At 50.8% G+C, this 24,280-nt stretch overlaps 1 protein-coding gene across 1 annotated transcript in view; it reads left to right on the forward strand.

The window, feature by feature from the left end:
• Positions 1–24,280, forward strand: part of Jdp2 (Jun dimerization protein 2) — a 42,676-nt gene that overhangs the window by 12,890 nt on the left and 5,506 nt on the right. The window contains exon 3 of the mRNA XM_036205976.1: positions 22,053–22,157. Coding sequence (XP_036061869.1) covers positions 22,053–22,157 — 105 coding nt within the window. The remainder of the gene's footprint in view (positions 1–22,052; positions 22,158–24,280) is intronic.

The raw sequence follows: 24,280 nt of genomic DNA on the forward strand, positions 1-24,280 counted from the left end.
TACATGTCCAGATTTTACAAGAGTTCTGGGGATCCCAGGTCAGGTCCTCACACCTGCCTGTACAAAGCGCTTTTACCTGCTGAGCCATCTCACCATCCCTGAAGTCACGATTGCTATTATATAGTTGTTACAGGTGAGGTCTTCAAGGCCAAGTGAGGTCCAAGGTCACCCGCTAGGAGAACCACAAAGCAGTGTGACTTTGAGCCAATGGATTTAATCTTAGGCAGCGCTGTTCCCATGCCCCATGTTTCTGATTGGGCTCCTTTGGCCTGGGGATGCCAGATGCACTGAGCCCTAATACACTCATCCGTTCAAAGATATGACAGTTCAGCAGTGGGCAGCGTTTCAGGATCCCAAGGGAGCAAGGGCCAAGCTGCTGTGCAGACAGCTCTGTTGGAGTTGGCTCTTGGGCGGTCCATCTTGTAAAGACCAGTGGTCTCCTGGGCCACATCCAAACACACACAGCAGTTCAGCTGGAGAAAGTCAGAGGAATTGGGCAACAGCTTGTGAGTTACAAAGTGCTTTGTGCTGAGGTTGCTCCTATTAATGGCTGACATGATATTAAAATGGTTTAGGGCCAATTACTTGTCTGCGGTCCATCCACTAAGTACCTACTACTCGCCAAAGCCTTGTGCTGTGCCCTGAGGCTGGAACTATCAACAAAGGAGATAGGCACCTCCCCTCACTGGGAGCCAAAAAGGAAGGCAATTAATTTGTAGTTTTAAAGGCCAGGTAGTGGTTAAGTCAGTCCTGTCTGATGAGATGGCATGGTGTTCATTCTAGTGACTGGCCAGAGCCTCTGTGGACATTCCGTCCTGTGGAGGATTTAGGGTGTGTGTGTGTGTGTGTGTGTTAAAAGCCAATGCTTCTTTCTTGTCTCCCCCTTCTTTTCAAGGAGGCATTGCTTTCTAGAAGACTCCAGGCTTTTCCTCCCCTTCTTTTATGCCCTGCATCCCCTGATGATGGTACCCCTTGGCCAGCTAGTTCCTTCTGACCTGGAGATCTCAACCCTGCTACAGTGGGCGGCTATGGCCTGGTGGCCTGGAATTCATTTTTAGTTGGGAGGAGGGAAGGAGGCCAGAAGCTTCACCCTGGTGGACCCCCGCCCCTCCACTGCACTGCAATGTTTGGAGGAAGCTGAAGGGTTCCTAAGGGGACTGGTCTGGGTGACCCTCCAGTCAGAGGCTGTAAACTATCCAGCTGGGCTGGGTGTCACCGTGCATGCTGAGTCTTATAGGTACTCCCAAAACAGTCAATGGTCTCCCTCTCTCCTCTGCCCTTCCCTCCCCTCCTCTCCCTCCTTTTTTTTTGTTATTATTATTATTTTTCTAAGCTGGGGTCTCCCCTAAGTAGCCCAGGTTTGAACTCATGAACCTCCTGTCTCAGCCTCCTGAGCCTCTCCCTTCTCAGCCGTGTGTGTGTGTGTGTGTGTGTGTGTGTGTGTGTCTGTGTGTGTGTATGTGTGAGTGAGTGTGTGTGAGTGTGTGTGAGTGAGTGAGTGTGTGTGTGTGCGAGTGAGTGTGTGCAAGTGAGCGTGTGAGAGTATGTGTGATGAGTGTGTGTGTGTGTGAGTGAGTGTGTGTATGTGAGTGAGTGTGAGTGAGTGAGTGTGTGTGAGTGTGGTGAGTGTGTGTGAGTGTGTTTGTGAGTGTGTGTGTTTGTGGGTGTGTGTGATGTGTGTGAGTGTGTGATGAGTGTGTGTGTATGTGGTGAGTGTGTGAGTGTGTGTGTGTGTGTTTTCTCCCTGGCTGCCACAGGCCTACACCTTTCTATGTACTGGCGCTCTCCACATTGCTGGGTCACACTCACACTGCTCTCTTGGTTGTCTTGCACTGACCCACTTCTCACAAAGATGCTCACTAGTGGATTTTCCAGTCTGTGCTCTCCTGGGTTCAGGCACGGGGGAGTGGGGGTGGTGGGGGGGGGGTGGGGGTGGTGGTGTCGGGTCTTACATTCTTACATTCCATTTCACTCCTTCTGTCCGGTCCGATAGCTCCTTGTGTGGGTGGTGTGTTCCACACCTGCTTATTGGGCTGCTCATTATTGACTGTGTCAGCTTGGCAAGGTACTTAAATCTCTCCTCCCATCGTCTCTAGTTTTCCTATTTCTGAATTTAAATGAGGGGGGGGGGGGGGGGGAGGGAGGAAGGGGGAGAGGAGAGAGAGAAAGCGAAAATGAATCAAAACCACCTTGGTGGATCATCCACATAGCTTGGGAAGCTTTTTTAAGGTTCAGCTTTCTATTCCCCCTGCCCTGTCCCCCCTGCCCTGCCCGCCCCTGCTCCACCCCTGCAGCCCCCCCCCCCCCGCCCCCCCCCCCTGCCACCCGGAATGCCCTGGATGTAGTAGATTTAGGGACACTTCACACTAAGCAGGCTCTGTATGCACTCGGATCTCTTGGGGAGTGTGACTCTCAAGCATCTATACCTCCGACATGCATATCCTTCGCCACTTTCAGAGCAAGAGAGGAAATCTACTCCTGGCAGATCTCATCCTGGTGACTTCCTGCCTTCTCCAGGCCCCTATGGGACATTTCAAAGCTTTCACCCACTGGATGAAGGTGAATTGGAATCTGTGGGCCCAGGGTGACCTCAAAAGACAGTTTACTCCCCAGCACAAGTGGTGTGTCCAGGGTGTTTTCACAAAAGGGACCAAGACATACATCCTTGTTTTAGCCTGAGCATATGAAGTTGCATCAAACTAGCGCTGTGCTGGGTAAACATTGGCTCAAGCTTACTTGTGTTTTTAGAGACTTGAAACGTAAAGGCAGTCCGCTGACATTTTTAGCAAGCCTTGCATAATTGGTTTTTAATTTGTGGCTCTTTGGAATAGGCTTGGCCTCTTCCCCTGGCTCAGATGCTTTTTTTTTTTTTTTTTTTTTTTTTTTTTTTGGTCTCATACTTGGTTGGCAGAGAAATCCAGTCTGTCCTTTCTGGAACAGACTTTCCCAACTCATCTTTGAAATCTTGAATTTCTACTTAGGCTCTAATGCTTTGTGAGCATGTTTTGGAAAGTGGTTTACTATTTAAAATGTGAGTGTGTATGCTCATGTGTATACAGGTACACATGCACACGTGTGTTTGTGGAAGCCAGAGGATGACCTCAGATGTCATACTTTCTCAGTCATGATCTACTTTGATTTTTGAGAGTAAGTCTCTTATTGGGCTAACGCTCCTCAACTGTGGCTAGGCTGGCCGGCCAGTGAGCTCCACAGATTCTCCTTTGCCTCATGACACTGGAAATATGAGCATGTGCCACTGTGCCCAGATTTTTATGTAGGCTCTGGGGGTCGAACTCAGGTCCTCGTGTTTGCATGGCAAAGGCTTTATTGTCAGAGCTTTCCCCACAGCTCTGGGTTTTTGTTTTTAAGCAATTAAGTTGAAGGAGTGAGTGATAGTGACCGGCAGTGATGAGTATGTTTGGTGTTGGCCCCTGTGGTCCTGAGTCTAAGTTGATACCAAACTCTGAGCATGTCCAGGGCTTCAGGAATTTTTACTGAAAATGATGTTGGGGGGGGGGGGTCAAGATGTAGCTCAATGGCAGAGTGCATGCCTAGCATACTCAGGGTCCTAGGTTCAATCCTTAGCACAAACATACAGGTCATAGCTGTTGTCCTGACACAGGATCCCTTGGAGAGATGATGGTAGACATATGTGTCTTCATGGACACATCTATACTTTCTTGGTGGAAACTGAACACTTTTGAAAATTCTTGGGAGTCTTGGGGCTTCTTCATGCTCCAGCCAAAAGAAGGGCATGGTGCCAGTACCTCCTTCTTAGTGTCGATATGATACAGTGAGTTAATGTAGGTAACGATTTCCCAGGATGCCCAGACTATAATAGAACATGTACGGCCAGAGTGTTGCTTGTGCACATTCATTTCTGTGATTGATTAAGGAGCTAGATCCTTGGGCTCTCATTTCCTAGAAGGTCCTTTGTCCCTGAAAGTGCTGAATAGTCTGAGTGTTTAGAGGTGCCCAAGAGTAGGACCTGCTTCCGAACCATGGGAGCCACTTCTGGGATCTGGGAAGCGCACAGGGCTTGAGGTTATGCTTCTGGGTTTAAAACAGAATGCTACTCATTCCCAGTGTGACTTTGGGCAAGTCATTGGCCACGCTGAGCCACAGAACAGGGAAATTCAGACTCAGAAATTTTAATGGGAAGGTTAAGGGAGACGTTGTGGACAATGACGACCTTGACCAAACAGAGCACACCGTGCTGGGGAATCACCTCTCCTGGGAATGAATGTGTTTGCTGTGACTCAACTGTCCTGGCAGTGCTGGTCTCATGATGTGCAGAGCTTGTGACTTGGGCTCAGGGAAGCAGTGGACCTTCCTGTTTCTGGTTGTTCCTGCAGTAGGGAAGCGGTTGGAGTCTGCTGTTTTCAGAGCCTGTGGGTGGGGAGGTGTTCTAGCCATTTGCTGCCTTATGTGACCTCTCATCTTGTCTCCTGTGGTGTTCAGGATGCCCACTGGCCACCATTTGTTGTTGTTTTTCAGCAGCCCTGTAAAGTGGCCTCTTCAGGTAGTGCTGGCCATCCCCTTTGCTGTCCCCAGACCCCTGTCAACATGGACAGTAGGTCAGGAGATTGATATCTTTCCCAGGTAAATGTATCTGATTGAGCAATGGGGAGCCATTTAAGGCTCTCTCTTCCCTCTACTGTCCCAAAAGGCATAGAACAACTTGGCTTGAGGTTGAGCAGAAAGCTCTGGGAAGATATGTAGATGGATTGAGGCAGGATGTGTGGGTGGTGGGAGTGAGTTCCGAGTCTCCTCTGAGTTTAGCTACCCTGGATGGTTGCTATGCTCTGCAGCATTTGTGTTCCACTTTATTGAGGCGAGTGTGTGTGTGTGTGTGTGTGTGTGCGCGTGCGTGCACTATGGGCAACAGAACCTCTACAGCCTTCTTCTTCTATGCTACCCCCACCCAGCCTCAGTGAGCACCCCAGTTCTGTGGTAATGGTGCAGCGAGGCCCATGCTTCTGTTGCTCAAGGGGCTGGGCTCTAGCGAAGCCATGACACACCTTTGTAAAAGTTGGGGGGAAATGTAAAACACGGTGAAAAGCAAAGAGTCAGCAAGGGCTAAAGAAGCCACTGTTCTGCTTGGTGCCACCTGGGAAGAGGGAGGTGTCGGCAGCCTGAGTGCAGATTTGTCATGGTCACGGGGGTCTGCATCTGTAAGTCTGATGTCTTACTCACCAACCTGGTCTTGTTTGATACTCCAGTACCAACAAGATTATTTTTTTTTCAAAAAGGAAAAAAAAATTATATTGTTAGAAGAAACAAAATTTTGATGTCCTTGGATTAGGCAGTGGTTACCCAGATACACACACACACACACACACACACACACACACACACACACACACACCACTAGCAGTAAAATAAGAGAAAAATTAGACATCTCATTTACAGATGAGACCTTTGCAAATCATAGATCCGATAGTGCACTGGTGTCCAGTGAATGAAGAATGGCCATATAGCTGAGGAGATGGCCCAGTTAGTAAACTGCTTATTGTGCAAGCTTGGGGACCTGAGCTGGATCCTGAGCCAGGCACCATGACATGCACCTGTAATCCCAACACTGGGGGCTGAGAGATCATGTCTCAAAGAGAAAAAAAAAAGTGGAGAGTGATTAAGGAAGACACATGATGTCAACCTCTGCCCTCTGCATGTACACATACATGCATGTGCACTCCTACACAAGAGAATGATTACACCTCAATATTAAAAAGATAAATAACCCAACTTAAAAAATGGGCAAGGATTTCTTCCAAGAACATTTTTATTCTTAGTTTTTAAAATCTTTTTAATTGAAGTACAGCAACAATCAGTTCCATTATGACATTTCTCCACATTCACATCATTTTCCTGGCTCCCACTCACCCCTCCATGCTGCTCCCTTTTGTTGGCTCCCTCCTTCCCCTCTGTCCCCCTTTACCTTTATACTGTATTTATGTATAAATCTAGACTTTACATAGAAAAGGAAATATGTGATATTGGTCAAAGGAAAAAATCAAATGGCTAATACATCCACGGAGAATCTCAACAATCCAAACTGCACATGTGACCGCAGAAGGGCTGGTCTTAAAAAGAACACAAAGCCTGGAAGGAGGCCGAGCAGTGGCCATCACCGGAAGCTGCTGGTGGGAGTAGGTATAAATGTTCTCTTTGGAGAACAGTCTGGCACTTTTCGACAGACTTGAAACAGTTAATGTAAAACCCAGCGATCCCACTCCCATATCCAATAGAAAGGAAACCCTGTGGGCGTGGGGAGACCCCTAGATGGGTAAAATGGAATTCCCAGGCAGGGTGGAGGCTGTTTGTAATCCCAGCACTCTGGAGGCAGAGACTGAGTGTTATTCAAGCATGCAAAGGGTGAGGTACTGATACACGTTACACTGAAATCAGTGTCCTGAGGAGAAGCAGCCAGTCAGTCACACAGGATCAGATATCCCAGAACTCCATATACAGGAGATGCTCAGAATAGGCAAGTAGTCTTAGGGAGACTGAAGGAACAGAGAATGTGGCAGGGCTAGGGGAAGGCGTTGTGGAGAGGGAGTATACACTGTTTTAAAGGTGGTTATGGTTATACAAGTTCCCTGACTCAATATACATAGTTCACTGGGTGAGCTGTATATGTGCATTTTATCTCAGTAATACTTAGGAGTTGGAGAGCATGATATCTGCCTCACAGGGGTCTGAAGAGGTTCAATATAACAGTTCTCCCAGCATGCAGCAGTGTTCCAGAATTTGTGTCTATGCTCTTCAATCCCTCTTTGGTGCTGGGGAGAGCTAAGCGGTTAAGAGCACTTGCTGCATTACAGGGACCCAAGTTCAATTCCCAGTATCCACATGGTGGCTCACGGCCATCTACGGTCCCAGTTCCAGGCGATCCAGCAGGTGCGCATATATTGGTACGCAGACACAACATTCGTACACATAAATGTAGAATACATAAATCTAAAAGACAATTAAATAAACCCCCCTTTGGTGCCAACAGCTGTACAAAATCCCGGAGCTGGTGAGGGCAGCTTTTCCCACTTCCTGTAATTTTCTCTGGTCCTACCCAGCCCCCAGTTCCCACAGCCACTTATAAAATAATCATTCAGAGGCTTATATTAATATTAATTACCAGTTGTATGACCCATGGCCGGCTTCTTATAACTTAACACATTCTATTAATCTGTAAGTTGCCATGTTGTCATGACATTACCAATCTGCTGGCATCTTGCTGCTCCTTTGGTGGTGGCTGGCATCTCTCTCTCTCTCTCTCTCTCTCTCTCTCTCTCTCTCTCTCCCCTCCCCCTTTCTTCTCTCTGTCCCTCCACTTGGATTTCCCGCCTGGCTGTAAGCTTTTTTGCCATAGGCCAAAACAGCTTCATTTACTAACCAATGGGAACAGCATGTATTCACAGCGTACAGAAAGACACCCTACAGCAACTTTCTTTCTGTTGCTAGTGGCCATCTGGGTGCAGACGGCATGGGCAGGAGTTTGTGCAGAACTCTAGGAAATAGGGTATACCGAAATGACCACTAACTCTGCCTACACATCTGGATCCCCAGTTCTGATTCATTCCGTCTGCATGTGACTGGCAGGCAGCAATAACATAGGTCTATTGGTTGAAACCCTCAACTCAATAGAAAGCAGCCAGGGTCTTCTAAGGAGTGACGGCGGCTGTGTTAAGGGCAGGAGGCTTATCTGAATACTGCCCTGGATGATCAGCAAGCTGCTTTTGCAGATGTCAGCTCTCATCTGCTCCAACCTCCATGTGAGGTGGGTGGGAAGACCATTAGCTGCCAGAGAATGGAGACTCAGCCAGACCAAGCCACCAGCCAGGCCTCACTTGTAAACATGCCTTTCTTCTATTTGAAAGAAAGCTGTCTTTTGGTATGAGATATGCCCAGACAGATCTTAGTTACCTAATCTAGTGACTCCTGGTGCCAAGATGATCTATTTTGCATAGATTTCAGAAGAGGGGCTTCCCTGCGTCTTCACTTTAATTGAAAAGCAGCCAAGGCATCATCTTCTGTCTATTCCTCTACTTAGCTTTCTAGCCTGACCTACTGTTGTAAGTAAATTTGGATGCTGGGGCTCTGTGAGCCTTGTGACTGTTCCAGCTGATTCTGAGTTTAAATTTTGCATCAACCGAAGTATACCTGGTCATTGACTGTTAAGTATTGATACAGCTATAGGCCTTTGAATGAATCCTGCTGTTTTCTAGATTTAACTTTCATGGTATCAAATGGACAGAGGCTTTGGTTGCTAAAGCTAGCCTGCAATCTATGGGTTCATACTGATGGTCTTCACTCTGGGGCCCAAAGGCTGATAATGCTGGCAGCCAGGAGTATGCTATAAGTGCCAACCTGGGTTTTGCCCAAGCTGATTCTGTGAAGGATGGGGTGCAGGACTCCTTTGTCCATAAAGCCCTCTGGGAATTTGGATGCTGTGAGCTGTGAGGTGACTGGGCCTTCCAGGCCTGCCTGGCAAGCTCCTGTCTTGAGAATGACTGACAAGGATCTAAAACCACATTTTTCTTCAGTCTTAACTCCTGCTTCTTGCATGGATCCACCTGCCCCTGGGTATTTATTATAGCATGTGAAACCTGGATCTGCTCAACCAGAGCTTGGTCTGAGTCAGCATCCAAACCCCTTATTTCCATGTCCTGAGATCCCTGGCCCTACATCAGCAGTGTCCACGCCCTGGAGGACTTTACTCAATTCATTAAGCTGGCTCCTCTGTTGTTATGGGCAGGACAATCAAATAAGCTGTTCCCATGCCCCAGGAGCCTGCATTTTCTGTGGCTGTCTTAATTGTTCTGGTTTAAGGACTAGGTAGGGAGGGGGACAGCTGTCTGCCTACTTCATCTGCCTTAGCATGGCCAAGCTTTTCTTCACCCATCTGAACTTTCATCTGCATGGTAAAAATCCTCCTTCCATCCTCCTTCCATCCTCCAGGCCGGGCATCCCCGGCTGTGACCTTATTTGACCTTGTCACAAGTGCAGGATTTTTATTAGCCGGCATTCAGTTCCCTCGATGGAGAGGTGGCCGTTCTGCTGAGTGATTTGTCAGTTATCTGTTTCTTGCGCCCGAAAGAAATTGGCTGAAATCTGTGGTTTGGCTGCACGGCCTGCATACAGATGAAACGGAGCTGCCTTGGCGGAGAATAATTAAGCCCCAGACCTTGTTTTTCACCTTCACAATGAAAGACAAAAGGCTTTACTGGGTTGGCACTTGAAAAGGGCGGCTCTGGCCAACTGGGGCTTTCAGAGCATCCCTGTTCATAAATATTCAGCGCAGCAGCGGCTGAACCTCTCTCCTTGTTGGTAGAGTCCATGTGCAGTAGCACGTCTCTCGTTTGTGGACAGAGTCTCCCAGGCACTTCACACCACGCATGTCCGTTTTGGAACTGGGGAGATAGTTCAGTTAATAAAGTGCTTGCTGCATAAGTGTGAGGACCTGAGTTTGATCCCCGGCACCGATGGAAAAGCCAGATGTGGTGGCACATGTCTGTAACCCCACTGCTGAGGAGATAGAGACCAGACCACCTCAGTAGTCAGCCAGTCTGGTAAATCGGCAAGCTTCAAGTTTGGTGAGAGGCTCAGTCTCAAAAATAAAATGAAATAAAATAAAATGTAAATAAGGTGAGGAGCTGTCGAGGAAGATACCCAGTGTGCCAGCCTCTGGTCTAGGCATGAACACACACCAAAAAATCAGTTTCAACTGGGTTATTAACGTTTTGGGGAGACAATGGGTTTCCCTCTGCCATTTGTTTTCTGCGTCATGCCTGCCTTTTGGGGGGACATTGCGAGTTCTTTCTCATCTTTTGAAGTAATTGTCAACTGGACAAGAAAAAGATTGATGGCCTAGCGGTGGGAAACCAGACCCCACTAAACTGAAAGTGTGGGCCAAGTCTGAAATAGACACATTTCAATCAAAGTCATCACTCTGCAAACAGCTCTTTCCTGACTGGCGGCTTTCCTGGCCAGTGTCCAGTGTGGTCCTCGTCGGCCCGATCCCTGCCTGTGTCTCCTCCAGTCTCCTTTCACGGTGGCGAGCTGTCTGCTCTTTCTCCAGCAGGCCTGCCAGAGAATGGGTGTCACCCTGCTCAGCCTGGTTTTGGAGGCTTTGTTCCAAACACAATGCTGTCTTTTCTTAGCCTTGGAAACAGGCTGTTCTGCGTGGCTTTTTGCGAAAATGGCCCTTCCCTATGTGTGCTGTAAATCAGCCCACGCCTAGCAGCAGCCTTTTGTTTTATAGGTTCTCTTGACCCAGAAGATTTTTTTCCCCGCTGTGGACTAGGCGGGTGGAAGGCCAATGTCAGATACAGGCATCACTTCTTGGTAAGGGGCAGTGGGGAGACAGAAGTTGGTTTAATGCGCGAGGCTGCAGCGCTGGCCTGACAATTCCTAAAGGACTATCAGTTTGTAGAAAATGGTATCTGTGCCTCTTCCCAGAAGACAGTGGCCTTCTGCTTGGGCTGCCAGTATCTGGCCCAGGGACCTGGGCATGCCCACTCCCCTCTGCGAGCTTTTGGCCTCACGGATGCACAGGGATATAGAATCTTAGGGTCTTGTCTGTCCTGGAACCTCAGGCTGGGTTTAGTTTCCAGCCCCATATTCTGCCTACCAGGTGCTGGTAGAGAGCTCTGCAGCTCCTGCAGCTGCTGGAACTGTCCTCATCAACCGCTGAGCCTAGGAGCTGAGGCATCCCTGCAGTACCTCTCTCAGTGCTCCCGATGGAGCCTTCTCCCGGGATTTACCAAGTGGCCTCTAGGGAGCAGGGCCTGATACTTGCAGTTGTCATGGTTACATGCTGGCCCTGCGGTACAGTAGCAAAGCACTGGACTGGGATCAGAAATCTTGGGTTCTCGTACTGGAGCCATAGGGCTGGTCCCCAGCACCGTAAAGGGAAAAAGAAAGTCCCAGGTTCTTGTCTAGATGGAACGTTCTTTCCTCTTAGCAAACGTTTAGCAATCTACTGGGTACACGAGGAGCCAACAAGACACAGGCTTTGTTTTCATGGCACTCCCAGTATGATGGAGGCAGCAGCAGAGGGAGGAAACAGTACAGTGGGGGCAAGGATAAACTCGGAGTTGAGTAGGAGCTCAGCGCAGAAGGATGGTTCTCAGCTTGAAGGCTTCCAGTCAAGGAGGACTTCCTGGTGGAGGCGCTATTCCCACTAAGAATCCAGGAGACCTGAAAAGTGAGTGGCCTCTTAGCTGCTGCACAATGGTGCAGAGGTAGGGAGGCTTGAGGCAGACAGACACCAGGTGCTTCAGGTAGAGTTGGTATGAACAGCAGGTGAGACCACAGGCAGGTGTGGCCAGGTCACAGGAACCTGGTGTGATAGAGTCAGCAGCTTGGCATTTAGAGCAAAGAAAGCCACTACCACCATCAAAGGGCCGCCACTGGTTGTGTTTACATTTCAGAAGGACCCGGTGGTTGGGAGGATGGTGAAGGGTGGTCCCTGCAGGACCAGGAATCCTCCCGGGAGGTTGTCGCAGTGTTCCAGCTGTGACTTGGGTTCAGGAAAACCCCGGTGGAGAGGTAAGAGAGAAACCCAATCTGAAAGCCACGCAGCGGGGCACGTCCCACCTATGTTGCATGGGCCACATGCATCTCAGGTTAGCTCTGAATGCCGCTCAACACGTGTCGACGACAATGCCATGTTACAACTGCAGAAGGTTGCAGACTCCTGGTGTAGGACATGGAATTGGGTGTCTGGGAAGATCAAAATTGGAGATAATGAGGAAGATGGAGGAGGGTAAGCCAGAGCTTGTAGGGGAACGGTGTGCTCCAGCCAGGGTGGGGCACAGAGATGAAGGAGCCTGAAGGGAGTGTGATCTTTGGGGGCGGAAGCACATTGCAGTGAGTGTCCAGAAATCCGCTGGGTGTGGAAGTAAAGATTTGGTTAGTAGTTGTGTACAGGAGGAGTGGATGACATGGGGCCCGCGGGTGGTGCTGGGGAAATGACAAGATGGGAAGCCAAGGGTAGGCTAGAGCGTGGCGTGGAAAGGCCAGGAAGAGGCTCCCATGTGGAGTGACAGGATCGGAGGACGGGCGGGTGATAAAGTGGCTTGGATCGAGGTGGAGAGAATTCAGTAACACAGATGACACAGTCTAGTAGCCCAAGAGGATGAACCCAAGTGTCCTTTGAACTTGTCCTCTGGGACCCAGTCCCTGCCCCCAACTGTCAACCTGGAGCCAGCCTCCGTTTCCCATCTGTAGAATCTAGGGATGGGTCCTGGTGTTGGCCATTTAGCCTGCGAATACAGAAACTCCTTAAAAGGGATCTGGGGAATGCCACAGTCTATCCTGTATCTCACACTCGCTCCATTACTGCCATGAGGACAGGATGGATGAATCCGGGGAAGTGAGATGCTAGAGTCAGGGGAGAGGAGGGGCTGGTCCAGGCAGCCATGTCGGAGGCAGCCTGTTATCCCAGAATCCAGCTGTTTCCCTGCCTGTGGAGCTATGGGCTGACCTTCACCTTTCCAAACTACAGTTTGTTCACTGGTAAACCAAGAACACCAGCCCCTCAGCTTCCCTTTTGGAGGAGCCAGAAGGTCAGACAGAAGTGCGATCTATTGTATTGTTAAAGTGTTTAGATGGTCCAGAGGTAAGCTGAGCGGCTCAAGGTCTTAGTATAGGACGCGGGTGGTTGATGAATGAGACCCAGACTTAGGTGACCAACTCCACTGGAGTCAGATGCGAGCCAGGAGGCCGTGCCACCCTCAGATGTGGGTTTTTTGTTTGCCTGTTTGTTCGTTATCTAGGCTCAAGCAGTGCTCACTTCAAAGTGGAATTAGTTGGCAATGTTAAGAATTGAGAGGTCTTGCTTTAAAAAAATCCATGTCTTCGGCTAGTCCTGAAAAGTTGGAAGATTGGGCAGGATTGAGACTACTTTGCTGGTGTGAACCTGGGTGTCCCCTCTGCAGACACAGCCTGACCCAGCCCTCCTCTTTTATTGACCATTAACTGAGCTAGCTCTCCAAGGTGGCTTGGTATGCCGCCCCAGCCATTTGTGTGAATTTGCTCATAAAGCCCTGTCCGGGAGGAGCGGATCTTCAGCTCTCGGCCACTTGCATCAGAAGTCTTGGCTGGGGAAGAGGAGAGGCCAAGGGCAGCTGGTTTTGAGCGGCTCAGCCTTTGGAAGCGCTTTTGAGGGCCAGAGGTGGCCCCCCCCCTCAAGGCTCAGGGAGACATTGGGGTTTCCTCATCCCTGCAGGAGAGGCGGTGGGCCCAGCCCAGCTGGCCAAGAACTCACCTCTGAACTGTCCTACTTTGTTGATGGGGGGCAGGGGAACCCCTAGCTCAGTGCAGCCTGTTTATGTGGGGGAATGTCTGGTATGTTTGGCATTTGGGTGTTTACTTCCCAGGGTGCTCATGGGTCCCTGGTGTTGAAATGTGGCTTCTTTGTATTGGTGGGGGCTCTTGTGGGCCTGGCTAGTGGCGTTAAGCCCAGCGCTGCTGCTGCTGCTGCTGCTGCTGCTGCTGCTTTTGGATGCTGCAAGCCTGTTCCACCCTTTCCGTCTCTCTCCCCTCTCCATGCCAAGGAGGGAGGCTGACTGGGCCTCCGGGCAACTGGGAGTATTAGTATTGCTGCATACAGAGAAGGACATTTGCAGAGCGAAGCCTGTGCTCCAGGCTCAGGGCTGGGCCTGTGTCCTTCAGGATCCACTCCATCCATGAGCATTGAGGGATGGAGACTCAAAAGAGCCCACAGTCCTCCTAACAGAGCGTCTTAGGAACCTGTAAAGAGCAGTACAGCTTATGCCATTGCCCACATGCCCAAGCCCGGCTCTCTGTGAGCATGCTTCAGTTCGGGGCCCTTCAGATGTCCACTCCAACAATACTGTTTGTTTCTGTTTTCACTGTCTACCTGCCTGTTTGCTCTGTGTTCCTTCATTGCTTTGTCCTTGTGACCATGTGAGAGAGGATTTCTGTATTTCCTATACCTGGGGTTAAACGTGTCTTTTTTCTTTCTTGTTCTGTCTTGGTGGTCTCACAAAAAAAACCTTTTTTTTCCCTGAGACAGAGTTTTGTGTAGCCCATGCTGGCCTTGACCTAGATAACATAGCCATGCTGACTTCGAACTTCTGATTTTCCTGCCTCCACCTCCCAGGTGTGCGCCACCACACCCAGTGTATGCAGGGCTGACGATGGAATCCAGGGCCTTCTGCACAGTAGACAAACACTGAGTCATATCCCCAGCCTTCAAAAGACATGATTTTGAAACTGCCTTTGAAATGTCAGATGGCATCCAGCAGTCTCTGGTGAACTTCTCTAGCCACTGAGGTGAAGCTGTGTGGCCTGAGGAACCTGAGCCTGAAGAGAACAGACGAGGTCCCTCCATTCGCTCTGTAGACACCGCTTGTTCCTGTTTGTTGTGCAGTCAATATTTTTTAAAATGAACATTGCTATGTGAACCAGAAGTTCTGCTGTGGGTATGTGTTCCCTTTGCGAGCGCGTAGATGAAAAGGCTGAGGTGGTGGAGGTGTAATATGCATGTGGAATACATGTAGACCATGTGACTTTTCAAAAAGGCAGGAGTGCTTGGACCCTGGGGGCCGAAAGACCTGGATTAGAACCCTGAGTTGTCACCAATCATACTAACAGCCTTATCTGTAATGGTGGTGGTGGTGGGGGGTAGGGGAGCTAAGAGAGAGAGAGAGAGAGAGGGCTGTAGTAGATCCCTAGCCAGATGGAAAAGTAAATATTCTTGATTTAATTCATAAATATCTATTGAAGGCCCTTTCCTTCCTTGCCTGTTCGGCCCTAGTGGCTGGGTGATGGCGGTAGAGAAAGGCGTAGATAGACTAACTATAGGTTAATAACCTCAGGGGAAACTGACGAGTAGCAGGCAGATGTCCACATGGAAAAGGTAAAGGCAATTCCTGAAAAGCCCCTGGAAAGAAATAGACAGGGGCGGGGGTGGGGTGGGGTGGATAAAAAGCAAGGCACCTTGTAGCATGAAACTTAAAAGTTCTTATTAATAAAATCAAACCCAGGGCCAGGTATTGGGGTGAATACTGGAAGATCAGAGAAGCAGAACAAGCCACAGCTATCTGACCTTGCCAGTTCCTCAGGTGATCCTGTTTCCTCAGACTGGAAACCTCTGAGTCTTATCCAAATGAACCTCAGCTGAACTGTTGCTCAAAAGCCTGAATGCTTAACCAGCCAAATGCTTCTAGTTCCTGGTTTTCATGCCTTGTGTACCTTTCTGCTTTCTGCCATCACTTCCTGGGATTAAAGTTTCCAGTGTGGCCTTGAACTCACAGAGATCCAGATGGATTTCTGCCTCTGGAATGCTAGGATTAAAGGCATGAGTGCCACCATGTTATAGCCTCTATATCTAGTGGCTGTTCCATTCTCTGACCCTAGATGAGTTTATTAGGGTGCACAAAATTTTGGGGAACACAGTACCATCACAGCACCTTCCACTGAGGTGGCGGTAAAATCTAGAACAAGAAATCTCAGCAGAAGGGACAGCATGTGTAGAGCCCAGGGATGGGGAAGAACTTGGTGTTCCGAGGATGACACGGGAGGCCCTGTTGCTGGCGTTGAGCAGGTGATAGAAGAAGCCGTCAGGGCCCAGGTCTCCTCCCACTGGGCCCTGCCTGACAGACAGTGATGGAGGCTGTGGAGAGTTGAAAGCAGTGGAGATGACTGACATTTTAGCCAGGACAGCCCCTGGGGAGCCGTTGCGGTGTGGGGCTCAGCAGTGTGAGTTTGGGGAGGCTGGAGTGATGCTAATGGTACACTCTGAGGCGCTTGCGAGCGGGATCCTCACAGGCTGTTACATGGGCCGTTGTGAGGGGGGACAGGACTAAGGTGATTCCGGCCTGTTTCTGGCTGAACTGTCAGATGGTGGTATTTAAGAAGAGAGCACTTCATGCCCTCCTGAGCAAACTCCTGTGCACACGAGTCCCTTGGGAACTAGATTATAGACACGTTCCAGTCCTGAAGGTCTGGGGTGAGGTTCAGGAAGGAAGCTGAGAGGCAGACGACTGTCCATAGACCTTCACTCAGAGTCTCAGGGTGCTGGAGCCCCCACCCTTACCCCAGCCCCAAAATGCCTGATGGCAATTGCCCAGAAAGAGCTGACTGTGACCCCAACCCCTGTCATTGTGCCCTGCTTGAGAGCTGGGGCTGGGGCTGCTATTGCCAGTGGGCTTTATGGGGTATTTCCACTCATCCAGCAGATCCATGTATATCTTGCCTGCTGTGTGCCTCTTGTGGCCTATCCTAGCAAGTTCCATTACCCAGCATCCCTTGGGTTGAGCTTGGCCAGTGGGAGGCACCAGCAGGGAGAGAGAGGGGAAATATATATATATATATATAAAACCTAATTTTTGGTGTATTTTTACTTTTTTTTTTTGAGGGGGAGAGTATTTAATACATGCATCCGGTGTGTTTTGATCAAGCTAATCCTCATTCCCTCCACTCAATCCCTCTCCCATCTCCCCGCAACCATTTCCTCCCAGCTCCATGTGTTTATTGTTTACCGGCTGAGTGAACTGAGGGCCGCCAGAATGAGTATGGGCGTAGGGCTATCTCCTGGAGTAAGGATGCCTCTTAAGGGCTGCACCCTTGAAGAACACTGACCCTTTTCTGAGCAGCCATCAGTTGCTCATATCTCCTCGGCTGGGATGGAACTTCATGTCCACCTCCCCTCTCCGTGCTGGGGTCCTGTCTGTCTCGAGCTCGCCGAGGTTTTGCGCATGCTGTCATGACTGTTCTGGGTTCATATGCACAGCTGCCCAGATGTGTCCTGCAAGCAGCTTCGCTGTAGTCACCCACCACCTCTGGCACTTACATGTGTTCCATTCTGTCTTCTGCAACGATCCCTGAGCCTCGGGAGGGGAGGGGTGAGGTAGACGCCCATTTAGGACCGGGAGTTCCACACGCTCTCGTTCTCTGCATGTTGACCAGTTGTGAGTCTCTGTCAACCATTGACTACTACACACGGAAGCCTCTCCGACGAGGGTTGAAAGAGGCATTAATCCATGAGTCAAACCTTAAGGTGTTTGGAGTCAGCTTAATACCATGTCCATTTAGCAGAATAGCAGGAGTAGAGAGGGAGAGGGAGTTTTAGAAGTTAATCTTCCCAAGGCTGGCACACGGTTAGCTTGCTTTCTATAGATGCTCGTCTGCCGACCCTCTGCAGACCCTCTGCATCCATGCTCTGCCACTCTTCTGTGGCTGAGTCTAGAGCCATGATTGCTGGTTAGTTCTTCCTAAGGTCACTGGGGACCACCTTCTACTCCTTCCGTATCACCTGGCACCCCTGACTACATGAGCGGGGAACCTAATGTCCCAGGTGTCTTTCAGTAGCAAGTGGTAGAAACCTCAGACTCACTCCATGCCAAAGGAAAAATAGTCTCAGGATTCGTGGGTCCTACGTGAACCCCAAAGACAAGCTGCATAATCAGGCCCTACTGGGTGGAACCAAGAGGACCAAGTTTTTTTTTTTTTTTTTTGTCTGTGTGCCTCTGCTTGCCCTTGTCTGTCTGTCTGTGTCTCCCATTTGTCTCCACAAGCCCCACCTCTCTTCATCCATCTTTGCCTCTTCATTCTGTGTGTATCTGTGTCTGCCTGGGACTGTCTCTCAGGGCCATCACCAAGGAGAGCAGGTGAAGGGCCTAGATGTGACATTGAAGGGTGTACTCCCTCCCTGGGGCCCACTGTGTCCTTACAGGGGCCCTGGGGTGAGGGCTTCTTCCAGTGTGCCTTGGGTATCTTGCTCACCCACCTCGGTCCACACCTTCCTCTCTGTCCCTGTGACTCCCGCCCGCAGCCGACTGCTTCCCTCAGATTTCTTTTTATTCCTTATGCTTCAACTGGCTGGCCTTTCTGCCTCCGGCAGTGATGGACGTTGGTGACTCTGCACATCTCTTGTGTCTAGCATTCAGAATCCTCACATCGAAACACAGCTCGGCTCATATCAGCCATCCTCACCTTGTCCCTCAGGGTCCTCCCTGTCCCTCAGCAGGGACCTGAGAGCAGAGATGGGATGAGGTGAGGAGGGACCTGAAGAGTCTTTTCCTTCAAGGCACGGTACCGTGCAGAAATACTTCTCACTGACATTGTAGACTCCTTTGCCCTTGGGGCTTCTGGCAATTAGGGAGAACACAGATAGAGAGAAAGGTGATGGCTGGGAAGGATGGGCTCCCCAGCCCCCAGCTCCATCGCACCATTCTCAAAATGCCTTCTGCCGTAAACTGCCTCCTCCTCACACACCCCAGTTCTTCCCGATGTGTTGTAAAGAGCTCTGCCACCCCACCCCACCCCTTTGGAGTTCTGGTGCTGCGCTGTGTGTGGTGAGAACATTCTGTCAGATGCCTTGGAGAACTCAGGAGGTATCAGGGAGAGGGAGGTCCAGCTTCCTTCCTGGGGATGCCAGAGGAGGCTGGGGGAGGGCAGAGAGAGTAGTCTCTGTCTAGTGGGGGCCACAGACAGTTGAGGAATGATATAGTGGGAGGAGCCCAGTGGCTGTGGAGATGGAGAAGGCAGAGCCCCCATGAGCCCCTGGCCAGTTTCTGGAAGGGCCTTGTCAGCCATATCTTTCCTAGGCAGCTCCAAAGCAGCAGATGCGGGGAGGGGGGGGGGGGCGGAGGCGGAGGCATGCATTCCTATTCTAATGGGGAAGACGTGATACGCGACATCCTGGGCTACATCTCGATTTCATGAGCTGTCATTTAGTGGGAAAGGTTGCTCAGGGTGGGCATAGGTGGAGGAATGGCCTGGGGTGGGTATATGCAGTGGGGACTGCAGAACAGGGGTCTCTAGCTTTGAATTCACACCCCAAGTCCTGCCAGGACTGTGTAGGACTTGCACAGATTTGTCCCTCTGCTCGAATCTAGATTCTACTTCCAGTCACTATGCTACTGGGGGAGACAGGTACCACACTTCAAACACCTCCAGACAGGCAAGAGGCAGCCCTGTGGAACAGGTTTCCTTCTGAGTGCTGGGCAAAGGTCACATGGACGTCAACTCAGCCACCCAAGTCTGTACAGTTAGAATCTAGCCAGCTGCACTGTTCTTTACAGTTGGGTATTCCACTCATTCAGCTGAGCCCATTATCATTGACTGAGGGCCATGCTTAGGTGCCCATCCTCCAGAATAGCAGGGAAGGCAGGTGTCCACTTTAACTGGGGCTGGGGTGGAATTCTGTAGTAGTCCAGGAGTTCTGTCAGAGGCATCCAAGGGACCTTCCTAGAGAAGATGACATTTACTCTTGTTTGTTTGTTTTTGTTTTTGTTTTTGTTTTTTGAGACAGGGTTTCTCTGTGTAGCTTTGCGCCTTTTCCTGGAACTCACTCGGTAGACCAGGCTGGCCTTGAACTCACAGAGATCCTCCTGCCTCTGCCTCCCGAGTGCTGGGATTAAAGGCGTGCGCCACCAACACCCGGCTGACATTTACTCTTGAAGGAGTTTGCCAAGTAAGAAAGGGAAGTCCCCTTGGCTGGGATGGATAGCCGGCTTGGCCCAGAGGAGGGCATGGTGTCCAGAGTAAAAAGTATTGACAGAAGGATTTGATGAGCTCAGAGGGTAGACAGCATGGTCCACTGATCTGGTGTCAAACTGACCCAGGCAACCTGTTTAACCTGCAGCCACAGCCCCTGAATTTGTTGCTCCCAGCTCTGCACCCAGGCCTTGTGCAGGGGTAGGGGTTGGGATCCAGGTTCTGGGGACAGGGACTATGTCTCCTCGGGCTGCTTAGGGAAAGGCTTGAGGCCCTGGAGCCCGGCAGGGGCAGGCTGCACCCATCACCATGGCAGTTTGTGGGCAAAGCCTCTTGGCAGAGGGGAGATTGCACCGCCAGCCACTTCCTCCAGTTCCTTCCCTTTGCCTGATGTCACAGTTACCTCGGCCTGCTCTGGGGTGAGGCTGAGGTTGGGCGGAATCACTTTCAGCCAGGTTTCTGGATCCTAGATGCAGGCCAGCCAGAGGAGCTGTCCCTTCTGGTTCCGTTTCAAAGGAGGCCAGGGGCCTGGGAGGTGTCGGGTGTGGTAGCATTGATGAGGCACCTCTCCAGCAGCCTCCTGGGGGGTGGAGGGGGTGCAGTATGGCTTAAAGAGGAATCTTGAGCTGGTGATGGAGGAGGAAGTAGATGGCTCTGCCAGAGTCTGTTTCGTGGGCCAGAGCGCTGGTCTGGGTCCTCTCCCCGTGCTCTTGACTCTGCCAGAAGGGCATGGAGAGAGGATGCTTATTTTCCTGGCCGATGTCCCTTTGGACTGAGGCCTGGTCACAGGCTGTGGACTGCCAGAGTCACCCCTCACCTTATCCCACTCAAGCAGTGACAGAGTTGACAAGCCCAGAGCGACACCACAGCTTGTGGCCTCTGACTTGGAGTTGTCCCCAGTCCAGCTGGCCCTCTGAGGCCTCCAGATTTCCCTGGTTGACAAGGACAGCACAAGCCACCCCAACAGAAGACCCCCGGAGGAACGCGGCTCATGTGTCAGAGTGTTTGCCTAGCATGCACAGGCCCTACGATCAGTCCCCGATGTCCAGTAAATGGTGGTAGCGAATACATTTGTGATAGCCCCCAGCTACAATCTTAGCACCCAGGAAGTGGAGACAGGACAGTGATAAATCCAAGGTCATCTTTGACTACATAGTGAGCTGGGAAACAGCCTTGGCTACATGAGACTCGGCCTCAGTGGTTTTTTTTTTGTTTTTAATTAAGATTTATTTATTTATTATGTATACAGCATGTATGACTGCAGGCCAGAAGAGGGCACCAGATCTCATTACAGATGGCTGTGAGCCACCATGTGGTTGCTGGGAATTGAACTCAGGACCTCTGGAAGAGCAGTCAGTGCTCTTAACTTCTGAGCCATATCTGCAGCCCCCCCCCCTTTTTTTTTTTTTTTTTTTTTTTTTTTTTTTTTGCGAGACAGGGTTTCTCTGTGCAGCTTTGCACCTTTCCTGGATCTCGCTCGGTAGACCAGGCTGGCCTCGAACTCACAAAGATCCACCTGGCTCTGCCTCCCGAGTGCCACCACCGCCCGGCCTTTTTTATTTATTTATTTTTTTTTTAAGAGCAGAAAGGTTGAAACTGATAAAACTCGAGTTCAAGATCTGGCTCTGCCATGTCTTTGTTGAATGGCCTTGCATAAAGTGACTTTTAAAGCCTCAGACTTACTGTCTACAAAATGGGACAGTAACAGCACCTTCCCAGTGTTTCACTTGATCTTGAGGATAGAGGGGTCTGAGTTGAAAGCATTTGCCAAAGAAGGCAAGAAGCAACTCCTGTTATCGGTAGTGAACCCCTAGCACCTGCCCGGCAGGGTGGGTGAGTGGGTGGTGAGGTTTTTACCCCTCCTGGGTTATGGGCCTTACTTCATGCAATCCTGAATTCCTTAGGGGAGACAAGCTAGCTTGTCATCTCAGGGGACTCTGGGATGTGTCCTGGCACCTCCTGGTTGTCTCACAGCTGGAGTCTTGGGGGAGTACTGGAAGGGGAAGAGAAGCCAAGTGAGGGGACAGAGTCATTGTGACAGCCTGGGGAAATAGACCAGAAGTTTGGGGGACTAAGGAGAGGAGCCACATTGATAGGAATGGGTAGGGGAGGGTTTGAAATGCCAACAGAAGAGGTGGGGTGAAGATAGTCTGGGAGGGGTGTGGGTGCAGAAGGGAGCCTGGTCTCTGCCCAAGGTGTTTTTAAAGGAAGTGCCTGGGAGCTGCTGGCCTGGAAAAAAAAAATCACACCCAGAGGGCTTGAGCTAGGCAGAACAGGTTGCCCCACTCCCTTGTGGGGAGCTGCCTGCCTCCGATGAGTGGACTGGCCAGGCTCCCAGCCCCAGAAACTCTTACTGAGCCAGGTAGCCCTGCCCTTAGAGGACACTGGCTCCTCCCCAGGATACCCACCTGCTCCGAGGAGTAGCCTCCCATGACCAGGAGACCTATTCACCTCAGCAGCCGGAGGTGTTTGCTGAGATGTGGGTGCGTAAGGGGGATCTGTCCCCCTGTCTGTCGGCGTGTCAGGTGGGAAGCTGTGCCCAGGGCCGCCCGTGGTGTCTAATCCGTGGCTCTGTGCCCTCACAGCTAGATGAGGAAGAAGAGAGAAGGAAAAGACGCAGAGAGAAGAACAAAGTCGCTGCCGCCAGATGCCGGAACAAGAAGAAGGAACGGACAGAGTTTCTGCAGAGGGTGAGCAGGGCAGCTGTGGTGGGAAGGCACCTTGTCCTTTGTCCTTTGCAGGGGCTGATGTGCCCCGCAGCTGGGGACATCATTGGGCATGTCAACCCAGAGAAGGTAGAGGGATCCATGCTTTTCTCCACTGAGCTGAGATCCTGGGTACAATTGACCTGGCACTATCCATTTTGGCCCCTTTTGGCTACCCCAGTATTCTAGGGTACGTGCTAATGAAGTAGGATGTTGGGTGCCAATGTTGTGTCCTTGGGCAGTGGATGTAGCTCCTGGACTGGCTACCAGGAAAAACTCCATTTATTGCAATTGCATCCACCCTGCATCCCCAATGGCTAGCGCTTAGCCCCACTGAAGATGACCTCTGAACTCTTCATTGCTGCCTCCAGGGACCAGAGGACTGGTCTGCATGTGGGTTGGAGGTCAGCCTCTAGGTGCTCCCCTTTGTCTCCTGCTACATCTGCCTTTGTTTTTTTTTTTTTTTTTTTCTCCCCAGAGCTGAGGACTGAACCCAGGGCCTTGGGCTTGCTAGGCAATCGCTCTACCACTGAGCTAAATCCCCAACCCCAACCCCCCATCTGCCTTTTTACTTGTGATTTGCTTAGCAGGGTGTTTGCTCTTTCTTCCCCTGGGCCCTGCCTCTCAGTCCCCACCTTTGTCTCAAAAAATGGTGGCACAGAAGGGAAGTGAGTGGAAAGCTGAATAGTCCGTCCCCTGGTAATCAGCAGTGTCCCACCCAGCACTGGTGTTACTGAACAGTAACAGCAATGCTGTATACTAACCTGACCGGCAGGCATTGCTATTCTATGAGACACCACAGTGATGAGCAGTAGCCGTGGACACTTGCAAAGCCAGGCACGGTGCTAAGTGCTGCATGTGTGATCTCATTGTGTTGGCAGAGCAGCCATGAAAATAGGGAGCTGCGTGGTTCGCTTTCTGCAGGTGAGGAAGGCACAGCGCCGATGGTGACCCGCCCAGGTCTCTCAGCCACCAAAGGGTGAGACTGAGGTCCGGGCCTGCTGCTGTCCTCAGAGCCTCTGGTCTTCATGTTCCCATTGCCGCCATGATTCTCAGTGCCTTGGCTGGTTCATTCATTCACTCACTGATTAATTCAACCGGTGCAGAAAGTGTCCAGAGGTGCACTAGGGCACACTGTTAGGGGGACAGGGCAAGAGTGGACGCTGTCCTTCTTGTGTTTCCTCTCACTCCTGCCAGAAGCTGAGAGCTGTTCTGGGGTCACAGGTCGTGTGTAGACCTCTCTAGCTGTGGGCACCCTGGGCAGGCCAGTGCTTATCAACAGGACTGAATCTCCCACTGCTGGGTGGTCTTAAAAGTGAGGGTATGCAACACGAGGCTTGGGATTGTTCAGCAAGTTCTAAGACATGGGCCTTAAAGCTGAGGGGTGTGTTCCATGTTTTATGCCCGTCACTGAGTATCTGACGGACAGAGCCGGGAGGTGCAGGCAGGCTTCTTAGGAGAAGGTGCCCATGCGACTCCAGCTTCCTGGAGCTTGTCAGCAGTTAGCAGGCAAGATGTGCCCACACCAGAGGTTCTCAATGACACACCAGTACACCAGAGAGCCAGTACCACATGAAAAGCTCTTCATTCTACTAATACTTGCTAAGCACCTACTGTGTGCCTAGATAGTTGGTGCCAGGTGAACCTGTCAAACACTTATTGTGTGCCGGGCATTTTACCGTGTGTGGGGCATTTCACGTGGTTACAACGTTTCAATAAGGTAACATCAATTTTTCCCATTTTAGAAATTGGTCTGTAGTTTGGAGAGATCAAGGTGCTTGCCCAGGGCAACAGATGGAGGGCAGGGACTCACCCATCTTTCTGTCTAGCAGGTGATAACCATGGGCCTGCTGCACTGTAGCTCAGTGGACCCCGTTCTCAGTGGATAGCAGGGGGCAAATGGGGAACAGTAGCTGGTGAGGAATGTTGTTTCAGAAGCCTGGAGTGCTGTGGGGATGTACAGTGCTGCTGCAGGGGGCCCCACCTGAGGATGAACGGAGGAAACAGTTCCCGTTGTGAGATAAAACCGGGGAAGGCCGTACGAAGATGAGGAATGTGGGACCGAGGGGCCACCAGCAGCAGCAGCACATACAAAGGCAGGCAGTGCT

The sequence above is a fragment of the Onychomys torridus genome, chromosome 14, assembly GCF_903995425.1.
Source record: "Onychomys torridus chromosome 14, mOncTor1.1, whole genome shotgun sequence".
NCBI classification, from domain to species: Eukaryota; Metazoa; Chordata; class Mammalia; order Rodentia; family Cricetidae; genus Onychomys; species Onychomys torridus.